General features: G+C 29.5%; 1 protein-coding gene across 1 annotated transcript; it reads left to right on the top strand.

The window, feature by feature from the left end:
• Positions 1 to 794, top strand: LOC125874821 (uncharacterized). Its single transcript, XM_049555852.1, has one exon. It carries the CDS (start codon positions 75 to 77, stop codon positions 645 to 647), a length of 573 nt encoding a protein of 190 aa, XP_049411809.1. The 5' UTR covers positions 1 to 74; the 3' UTR covers positions 648 to 794.
• The last annotated feature ends 11,229 nt before the right edge of the window (positions 795 to 12,023 follow it).

The raw sequence follows: 12,023 nt of genomic DNA, 5'->3' as shown, positions 1-12,023 counted from the left end.
CTACATCTCCTCTAAATTAAAGTTCTCTCTAACCAACAAAAACTCACAATCCCAATATATTTTAGAGAGAAAAAATGGATCAAAAATTGCCAGTGATAGCAAAAAACTTCTGGAAAATAGTCCGTGTGGCTTACTTCATGTTGAGAAAAGGATTATCATCAAAGAGGAAACTAATGTTCGATCTCAACTTATTAATGAAACGTGGTAAGATTGCTGGCAAAGCTGCGTTCCAAAATCTGATGTTCCAGGGCCATAATAATAATAACAGTAATATTCATGAATCAACTTCGAAAGAGTATTACGAGTTCAGCTGCAGTAACAGCCCTGCTTTCCATCTCCCCTTCCACATCAACAAACGCATTAATAAGCATAGTCAGCCTGAACATGACATTGAGTACGACGACGTTTCAATGATGAACGCTGCTGTTTTGAAGGCATTAGAAATGCTTCAGAGCGAAACGGCATCACCTGCTTTGCCTGGATTCGGGAGGACTCCAACGGTGAGGCAATTGAGGATCACTGATTCGCCTTTTCCTTTAAGAGAAGCTGATAATGGTGACATGATCAGCCACGTTGATGAGAAAGCTGATGAATTCATTTCTCGATTCTACAGAGATTTGAGAAGAGAAGCTTCTGCCTTTGCTTAATTTTTTTGGAGTGCTTTATTTTTTTTCAGTATTTGGGAAATTTTTGGGAGGGAAGATTGAAAATTCAAAATAAAATAATGTTAAGAGTTTATGATGATAATAATCAATACATTCAAGGCTTAAGTCCTGAAATTTTGCATCAACAAATTCCTTGATTCTCTCTTAATTTGACGTCGACTATTTGGCTTAATTGGAGTATTATTATGTATTATTGTTATGAATTAACCTCGAGTTGGAAAATAAAAATTGCTGATTAAAGTTAATTCTCCAAATCATCGTCTACAAGTATTGTTCGTTAGTTTGGTTAAGACACTACAAACTCTAATTGTCGCCAGGACTATTGTACTATGTCAAAGACAAATTAATGCACCAACGAACTAATAAAGGTACTAATATATATAGTTTCCAATACTGATTAAATCAAGAATATGAATATGTATGACTCTCATAAGTCATAACATAACATATTAGTAAAATAAATTGTTGATCTAGCCAAGTCAATTCAATTCCAGCTGCTAGCTAATAAAATGAGGACTAATTATTCAAAATCAAATAAAGAGATAATTTAGTTTTTTTTTTTTGGGAAAATCTCGCAAATAGTCATTATAATAAACTTAATTAGGCTTTTTAGTTATAATTTGCATATTTACGACTATAGCTATAGCTTACTCATTTGTATAATTCGCAGCTACGTTTTTATAATTTGTGTGTACTTGTATAATTAAGTTATTTTCGTCCGTATTTGATGTAAATATGATAAAACTCGAAATAACAAATTTATAACAACACAAATATTTGAACTTTAAACAGTTATACAAATTATATTAATTATACAAAAGTTAAACAAATTATATTTTACAAAATTCGAAAACTACACGTTTATACCAAAAAAATTGAATATATCTAATGATAAAACTGCAAAACCAAAGGAAATCACCGTCATATACAAATGCAAATCAAACAAAGAATTATTTGTGACGAATTATATAAAATGTGGCTAATTATACAAACTCGAACCATAACCCACGTAACTAACTCTAAATATTAGCGGCGAATTGTAAATTAGCTAAACTATAACTATATTAACTAATATATATTGCTTATTCGCGTAATTTACCCTTTTTGTTCCTCATCTAATAATGGACATTTAACACTAACTTGGACAAAAACCAAAGAGCCGTAAAGTTTTTTTTTTTTTTTTTTGGGGGGGGGGGGGGGGGGGTGGGGGGCCTAGAGCCTAATTAAAGGGTACAGCTCTCCGAAAGTGTCGTTCAATTATAGAGGAAAGAGTTTGTAACGTATGTTAATCAAACAACACAAAAAACAAGTAATGTACGTAGTGGATATGAGTATTATGTGTCAACCTTTTACATTAATTAAAACATTATCACATAAGGAAATTGTATACGGCAGCGTACTGTTGGATAAGTACTTGTGATTCATCTTACTGGATCAAGATGTGCTAATTTTTTTATTTTTTTTAATGTAAATCTAGTAGACCAAGAAATTGTGAAATTCAAGTATCTTATCTGAAATTTGAAGAATAATTTTAATTTCAAACAAGTAGAAAAGGATCACACTTGCACTTCTTGTTTTGTCAGACTATTCTTGGTTACATTAATTTAATTCAGAATTCAGGCCGGCCTGGCTTAACCCGGGATTTAATAGGACTGAGCTAAAAAATTTGGAGCCCATTTAAAAAAAAAAAATTTTAGCCCGGCCTGAATAAGTCTGCTGATTTGTGGGGCTTGAGAAATATAGGTAGGGCCGGCCCGTGGGCTAATGCAAATTAATTTAAAAATATAATATAATATTAAAATTTAAAATTAAAGAGATCCAAACTCAAAATCTATTTAAAGTTTTTTAGGAAATCACTAAGTATAGAAGTTGCATCCACATGAAAATGTCCAAACACTTGTTGCTACTCGAAACTGGTTACATGGTTTTTCTCAAACTGGTAATATATTTTTGTGTACATTTAAGTATTATAATTCTCAATTTAGTTATTTTTTAATATTTAACTAATTGAAACTGCATATAAATTGCATATGAAAATGAAGATGTTAAGACAATTTTCCCACAAGTTGATTCAGATATGCTTGATGAAGATGATCATGAAGTGTTAGATACGCCATAGGTTTCATGAAGTGTTAGATACGCCATAAGTTTCATGATTTTTTAAGGAGTTTATTTTTTACATTTTTATGGTTGGAATATTGTCATAATTTTTGTGTTTTATTGTGATCATTGCAAAACAGTTAGGTTAATATTTCTATTTAGATATTTATACTTTTACTTGAAAAAAACTTACTAAATATTATAAAAATAATTTTATTTGTGGATTTGATTAACAAGTAGTAACATTAACACCATGTAATATTGTTTTATCGATATTTATGATAATATTTTTAAATTATAATTTATAATTTAATTTAATAATTATAAAAAAATATATAACTTTTAAAAAAGTGGGTTTGCCCGGCAAGCCTGTAGCCCACGTACTTGTGGGTTGGGCCGATCGTTTTCTGGCCCACATCAAAAATGGGCTAACCTTGCCTGACCCGTAAAATGTCAAAGCATGTATGAATTAGCCCGGATGAGGTGGGCTAGCCCATATTGACAGCTCTATCTATAGGAACAGAAGAGAACTAGATGAGTACCTGAATATTCAAATTTCAGGGAACTTTTGGGAGCTAGCCAAGTGATTAATTAAAAATATATTCCTATACCGTCTAGTATCACTACACCAAAAATAATCTTTAGCGGCAACTTAATTACCGCTAAATATATTTTCTTAGTGGCAATTAGCTAACATTCTTTATAAATGTCCCTAATACTTATAGTGACCACTACAAGAAAGCATGCTATTAGCTACGGATTTTAGCTAGAGAACTAATATTCCTAGCTAATCAAGACATTAGCGTCAAATTTAGCTAGAAATGTCTTGTTTCCTAGTAAACTTTTTAATCTAGAAATTCAGTCAAATAATAGCTAGGAATTAGCTACGCACAATCCCTAGCTATTACATTGCTTGGGAACTTTCCAAGCAAATTCTATAGCTAAATTTTGGCGGAAAATCGAAATTGGCGCCAATTTTTTTGAAGGAAATCTAATCTGGCGCAATTTTTCTCTCTTTAAGGATTTTAATTTAACTAGGAAAATATTTCGTAGCTATGCCCTAGCTATGTTTTAGCTAGGAAAGATGCCTAGCCAAATTGATAGGTTGCTAGGAAAGTTCTCTTGCAAATTCTAAATTTAAGTTTTAGTAGGAATTGAGTCATGTGTCCCATACATTTTTTTAAAAAATCTTTAGAACAATTATAATTCTATAAAAACATGTGTGTAATAAATAATAAAATTCAATAGTTATAAATAAATATTTAAAAGTGGGACAAGAAATGAAATACAAAATGAATGCTTATTTTAATTAGTGTTTAAATGTATTTCTTTTAAACAACTAACTCTAAACTTGAACTTTAGTTAATAGTAATAAAATTCTAATGAAGTCATAAATGACTAATTTGAGGCCAAATAAAAATACAAACTTCCAAAAATAAAAAATTCATATAAGATTAAATTAAAGAAGTCTAATATAGAGAAAGACAAAGAAATAAAAATTGAAAAAATGTAACGTATCCGATCTTAAGACTAAAGTCATATAATAATATAGATAGAAAAATAAATACAAAATTAACGCATAATTTTCTTAGTTCTTATCTTTATCTTCTCCCATAACAAATTAAAATTCAAGTGACTTTATTTATCGAGTCAAACAAAAACATGAATCAAATAGTACAATAATGATATATAAGCGTTTGGATAGGGGTCATATGAAACCTACATGTTGAATTTATATTGATAAAATAGAGGAATATCAAAAGATATCTTAAAAATTTAAATTAATTATTTAGAGGTTATGAATATCAGAAGAGTTATGATTATTAAGAGTAGCAATTGAATAGGTAATTATATATATATATATATATATATATATATATATATATATATATCAAATAAAGGGGGAAAATAGTAAATAAAATAAGAAAAAATATTAGTACAAATAATATTTATGTGAAAAGTTTTAAATATATTAATGGTAAATAAGAAATATCTGAATCACTGTAACAATAGTATTTCAAATACAACTTGTTGTTTCGTCCAAGGCATGACATACTAATTACTATCTCTGCCCACTTTTAATTGTCATAATTTCATATTTTAGAGTCAAACTATAAAAACTTTGACTAACATTTTATGATGTATTTTTCATCATATTGATATGCAAAAAATTGCAATTTATATTACTTTTCGTATAGTTTTTGAATATCTAAATTTTTTGTTTATAATATCTAATTAATGTAATCTATGAAAATTATAGTCAAGTTGACTTTCGAAAAATGAAACATGAAAAATAAAAGTGGATAGAGGGAGTACTAGATTAGGATTCCAAAAGGTACACGTTTTCATGAGGTGAAATACTATTATTAAGTTATTTGAATTAATTAACCAAGAGAAGTGGAAAAGTCTTATATAGTAAAAGGATTTATTCAGGCACATGTTTTTATATATGTGTCAAATAAATGTAGTACTTTCTTATAATTATTTTCATTTTTTAACTTTTGACTTCATAATTTCTTATGACCTTTAAAATTTAGTATAATAATAATTAATATAATATACCTAATTAATAAAAGGAGATACGGTAAAAATTGAAAGGGCTACAATTAATAAATAGAATAAGATAAATTTACAAATAAGATGAAAAGACTATATAATATAATTGATGAGTAGATTGACTAAAAAAATGACATTAAGTATAAGAAGATTAAAATTATTTTTTTTCCAATTAAGTAGTAGGCATAAACACATTCAAATTATTAATATTTAATAGAAGAAATTTACTTTATGATAAATGATTACTATATTTTAGTTAATTAAGTAGATATTTTATAATATTTTAATTTAGTGTAGGGACAAAATAATAATTTCCTCACTTTTAATAATAATAATAATAATAATAAAAAATAATAATAAATATAAGAAGTAACGTACAACTAATTAGTATAATATAAGTAGTAAAAAACGCACAGCTAATTAATATAGTATAAACGCACAGCTAATTAATATATATATATATATATATATATATATATATATATAGAAGAAATAAAAAGAAAAAAAGATAGAAGAAGAAACATATGGCTAATATAATATAATAGGGCCAATATAATATAAGAAGTAATTAAAAAGAAAAGATATAGAGAAGAAACGTACAGAAATAGAATATGCCCTTTTCTTTTGATTTCTCGAAGAGCATTCTCAGCTAATAAATCCTAACAGAGCCTTCAAATCCTGCAAAATAGGAAAAAATTAACTGAACAGTTCTTCTCAAAACCCTCAAATCCCGTAAACAAAGGATGCACTACTTCACGTCTCTTCATCATGCTCCCAAAATTCAAACTATTTATTCCAGTTTACAGAAGCTTGAAATCACAAATCGTTCCTTCCTTCTTCAGTTAAGGTAAGAATTTCTCCTAAACCTAATTCATTTATATAAAGAGGTATTGTTGAAAAACTAGTTTTTCGTTAGATATGAGATAGAAATTCACACAGAATTGGCATTTTTTTCTTGAAGCTTGAGATTGAAACTTGTTATTTTGTTCATCAGAAAGAAGTTGGAATTATTTTGGGATTTTCTCTGTATGTTGCCAAATCGAAGACAAGCCAGTGAGAAAGTCAGAAGTTTGCCAGGTACGCCTCTATTTATGTAATGGAAATTTTATTGTGTTTTACATTTCCTTAAATATCTGGAACAAGCATCACCTTCTTCTCAAGGCGACTCTTTTAGCTTCACAAGTTGCTTTCTTGAACTTTTGCTTCAATTTTGGTGATCGCTTTAGTTTTAGATGTTGTTTCGTTGCAATTGGTGATAGTTTCATGTTCGACTTTATGTAGTTAATGTCCTGACTTTCAGGGTTGTATGCTTGTTTGACTTGAGTAATTGATTGGAATAACTATAGTTGAATCCCACAAACTAGAGCTTTACATGCTAAATTGATGAACCTAAGTTGTTTGATGCTGATGAGGTGGGAGGTGGCTGATTTTAATTTTATTTTTTCGAAATTCCTTCTGTTGTTTAGAGCATTTCATATCTCAAAAAAAGTATATAGATACTTGTGAGTTAATGAACTTAATGTGCCTTAAACTTTTTGATGAAAATATGTTAAGGAAGGAAACAACTACAAGACTCGTCTTATTCGAGTATCTATGACAGACACTTTGGCTGTTGACTCCAGTGCCTCCACGAGTGACAATCTGCGATTTTTCCAAGCTGTTTCAGCTCACTGCTTCATTTTTCACCTTCTGTTTTTCTGTGTTGTTGCACGATAAGTGTCTGTATATACCCACCTTCTACTTCCAAGGGTGGAGCTTTGAGCACTTCAATTGCTCTTCTATAGAGTCCCTCTTGAATCAAAAGTGATTTTGTTGCTGATTTTTGTGTTGGACTAGGGTGACTAAATAGTGTTAGTATGTATAATGCACGTGCTTTTGTATTATTTATTTCATCCCTTATAGAAATCACATAAATTTTTTAGACTTGACTAACTAGAAGGAAATTTATGTTTGTATTAGAATAATACAATTTTTTCTCTTAATTAAATGGTGATAAACCCTTCTTAGATTAAATATTTGTGGTATGGTCATTTCTGTTTAAATTTGAATTTCATTTACTTGATTACTAGCTAATTAATAAATTACTAAGTATTAAAAAAATTATTTTGTCATTGTTTGTTAGATTGGAAGCATGAGTTCCACTAGTGCCAAGTCGAATACAGTGTTGGATACACTAGTCCCCACATGCTGAGTGGTCTGTTTTTGGATGGATTCTAACTTCTCTCTTGCTTCAGCGACTCTATTGTTCAAGCTCCCCATTTCCTATGTCATAACCTCTACAGAGGTTCTTTACACAACTTCATTTTTTGCAATACATATCCCCTCCTTTTACATTTTGTTTCCAAATGGTCGTAACAATATTCGAAAAGCTCTCATGTTTAGTCAGTATGTTCAGAAATCTGAAAGGTTGTGGGGTCCACTATCTGCACTGTAATGCTCAATAAGAATCGGTGAGTGATCAAAAAAATTATTCTTCTTGAATTGAGCTGTTAGAGTTTTGTGTTATATACCATCGAAGAATCATTACAAAGTGCCTTGTCAATTCTACTCTATATGTCACAATTTGTCCAAGTCTACCTTCTTCCAATAGATTTCATATCTGTAAGATTTAATACATTAATTACTTGTTGAAAGTCTTTTGATTTAGATTCACTTACATGTTGGCCCCTCATTCATTCCAAATCTTGTAGGGGAGAATAGAAATCTCCACAAATACACCAAGGTTCAGTGATGATAGAACCTATTCTAAGTAATTCTTGCCATAAGTTTCTCCTTTCCTCTCTACAATTTTTGGCATAGATCACTGTTAACAGACAATAAAAATTGGAACCCTTACTTGCTACCTTTATATGCGTAAAATGATCATGCACTTCATCCATCAGAATAGTCATTTTACCAGGCATCCATAAAATTCAGATTCAGGGTAAGTGAACAGGACTTCATCTCTATCGTTTTGGTTTTGGAATTTCACTATGTAGCTGCCTGCATTGTGGTAATATGACTCAGGTACAGAAACAAAGTTGTAGTACCCATCAATATAATTGTTCATGTAGGAGAAAGTAGGTGCTTCACAACATATACATTACTTGAGCATTATTTCGTAAATTGGTCTATTTCACTATTTCTGGTGCCTTTAATACAATTACTGGTCGTCCATCAATTATCTTCGGTGGGTTATAGGTTAAAGGCATACTAGTGGTGGAAGTACAGTTCAATATGAACCGGTTGTTCCAAACTTCTTCCCATCTGTGTATTTCTTATTGAACTCATTGTATTTTGTTTTTGCCTGACTCTCATTCCACCTTAAGGTTTGAATAAGGAACCTATATGGTTCCAATAGAGCATTTAGGAAAGATGTTCTTGTATTAGTTCAACTATATATTTCATTGTTTACTACATCAATTAGAGTATTCTAGTCCTTTAATAAGATAAGTTTATTTCTTGTTGTCCATTTATTCTATTACAGAATAAATTTGAGTACTTTCATAGCATCTTTTGCAACTTTATAGCTTTGTTATACCATGTTATAGCTAATTACTTTATTCTTTTCTAGAATACATTTACAAATATAATTAAGGATAAGGTGGGTGAGACTTCAACATTAAGGAATGAAGAAGGAGAGAAACACAACCACAAATGGAGAAGATGAAGGAGAAAGGACTAGTGAAGATGAAAGTGAATTTATTGAAAATGGTTTCGGAGGAGCAATTACTGAAAACTTGGATAGAAACAGTTGGTGGAACTAAAAAAAGAAAAATATATGGGCTTGGTTCTAGAAATTGTTTGCTGGCAGATTCTTTGAATTCTAATTGTGCATCTTCCACTGCTCAGAATCCTTCAAATATTCCTACTCAACAAATATTTAAAACACCTGAATTTCAACAACTTTTTGACCGTGTGTTGGAGCAACGGATGACGAATATGCAAGATCATGTGCAAATGGAAATTCGGGAAAATATGAAAGCTCAAGTAACTATTGCGGTTCGTGCTGCTGTGGCTCAGATGCTGGGTGTTACTCCTCAACCACCACCAGATGGATCTGGTTCTATCCCAAATCCTTAGATAACTTATGTTATTGTTTTTATGTTTTAAGACATGATTTAGCTAGTAAACATGTACTTCACTATTCAAGGATTGATGATATTTTGAAAAATTGATTAGATTGTGCTTATTTTGAAAAATTGATTAGATTTAACTATGTTTTTCTTCTTGTGTCAAATATAGAAAATTATATTTGTATTTCGTCATACAGTTTCTAGCCAAATTTATCTAGAAAGTATCCCTAGCTATTTTTAGCTAGTCATTTAGCAAAGAAAATATTCCAAGTAAAATTTGAAAAATAGCTAGAGAATTTGTAAGTTTAGATAGGGTAATTCCTTGCTAAGTCTTAGTAAAGTCAACATTGACCAAGCAAATTTTGCTAGGAATTTAGCTAGTATACATCGTAGCAAAATGTTTGCTACGGAAAGAGCCTAGCGGAGATATCTTAGCTAAATTAGCTAGGAATGACATAAACTGCTAGCTAAAAATTAGCTAAGAGCTTATTAGCTTTGAAAGTCTGCTAGGGTCATTTTCCTAGCTAAATTGACATTAGCTAGGGATTTTTCACTTTAGCTAGGATTTGCGTCTGTAACTAAACGACTGTTTTCTAGTAGTGGACATTGGATCCAATTACAATTAACTAATATCGATAAAAATTTTAGCACTCTTTGTTAATATGCATATTTATTACCATCGAAAGCTATTATTATTATTATTGCAGTGGTGTATATATGTCTCGCAGGGTGGGTGGGTGTGGAGGAAAGATCACAAATAATAAAATATTAAAAAAAAAAAACAAGAAATCATTTTTCTTTGTTGTATATGGAGGGTAGCTTTAGGTATTGGAATTACTTTCTGTTTAAAGTTTTCATAAGTCTTGTGATAATTTTTATTGCAAACCTTCCAAAATAAAAAAGTAATAGTAGGCTACTTTATTATTTTTCAAAAAGGGAGTTACGTATGGGCAAGTCTTGGCAAGAAAGAGATGAACACTTTGATATTGTAATACCTTCCCTACTCATGGTTTTAAGAAAATTTTGTGCAATATGAAGTCCATAATGCACCTACGTACTGTGGCCAGAAATGGACCACGAATAAAAGCCTAGAGGTACGTACTATTATTATTATTTTTCTGTGGGCACTTGTTTTAGGATAATTAACAACTTTTAAAATATCTATTCTACTGCACTATCTGGAAACATGTATGTTTTTCGTTTCGTATAATATATCTTTTCATATCTTAATATGGTCCTAAGTCCTTGTTGGTAAATGCCTCCTTCAGCGGATACTAGCGATGTTAAATTTATTACGTATTGTTTTATAATGTATCATATTGTGTTATATTGTATCGTACTATATTATTTTAATAAATACAATATTTGGATAGATTGTATCATTCTCATCGTTACATAATATCACACATTCATAATTTAAATGATAAACCTACAAAAAAGTTGGGTAACTATGAAAATATAGGATAAAAGGTGAAATATGATTATGAAATAATAAATGAAGGACAAAATGAAAAGAAAATATTAAGGTAACGACACGATCACACCAAATCGATTGTTCTGTAAGTCTTTTTGTCGTTACCTAACAATGATTTAAACGATACAATATGATATAATGAAATTTAAGTAACAATCAAAAGAAACGTGATAGTTAAACTAACAATACAATATAATACAATGGCTAACAACCATCCAAACAATCTGTAAGTGAGGTTGGGTTGAATTTATACGAATTCAAATGAATTGGATTAATAAATGACTTTGAGTTGAAATGAGCTAAAACTTGGTTCACTACTCATCCTTCCCCAACTCTTATTAAGTTTTAAATTCTTCATTTCATTTTTTATAATTTGTTTAAATACATAATAATTTTTTTAATTCTTGTTGATTAATTTGGATTGTATCAACCCAAGTTTTAAATTAGTCTATTTCACAAAAAAAAAAAAAAACCCTAAGATATTGAAGGAAATTATGATGAATTTAAATGACAACGTTGAAGCGTTTTCAGAGGTTTGAAAAGCAGTTCAAAGTTTGACAAGTGTTTATTAAAAGGGACGTCGTTTTATTTGCTTTTAAGAAAGTTTGACTGCTTTACGTGTATGGGAAAAAAGAAAATGTTAAGTACTTAGTACTAACATCTTTTACGATACAATAATAGGAGAAATTTCAAAATGTAAATATTTTAGTATTTAATGGAACCTCTTATTAATATTTTTAATATTTATTAAAAATGTCAATATTTTAGTTTGTTATTTTTCTTATTTATGTATTTTTTTATTTGTTTGAGTTGAAAAAATATAATTATTTAATAACAGAAAGGAGAAAATCATGAGAGAAAATATTTTTTAAAAAGGAACATATCACTTAAAATTCTCATCAGTTACAATTTCAAAAGTAATTGATTGTATTCATTCCAATATGATGATATGTGTATTTGTATTCATTATGGTTTTCATGTTTGAGTTTGTATAATGACATTTGTATTTCTTTATTAGTTTGTATTCATTCTAATAGGTATACCAAATGGATTTGTAGTTATTTAGAATGATATTTGTATCCACAAATAAAAATAAAAATAAAATATTTGTATCCATATACACTTATGTAATCTGTGTTCATTCAGAAAGAATACAACATTGGTTTTGTATAT

Source organism: Solanum stenotomum, chromosome 8 (genome assembly GCF_019186545.1).
Source record: "Solanum stenotomum isolate F172 chromosome 8, ASM1918654v1, whole genome shotgun sequence".
NCBI lineage: Eukaryota > Viridiplantae > Streptophyta > Magnoliopsida > Solanales > Solanaceae > Solanum > Solanum stenotomum.
Note: the sequence above shows the minus strand (reverse complement) of the source record. Positions and strands in the feature narration are given on the sequence as shown.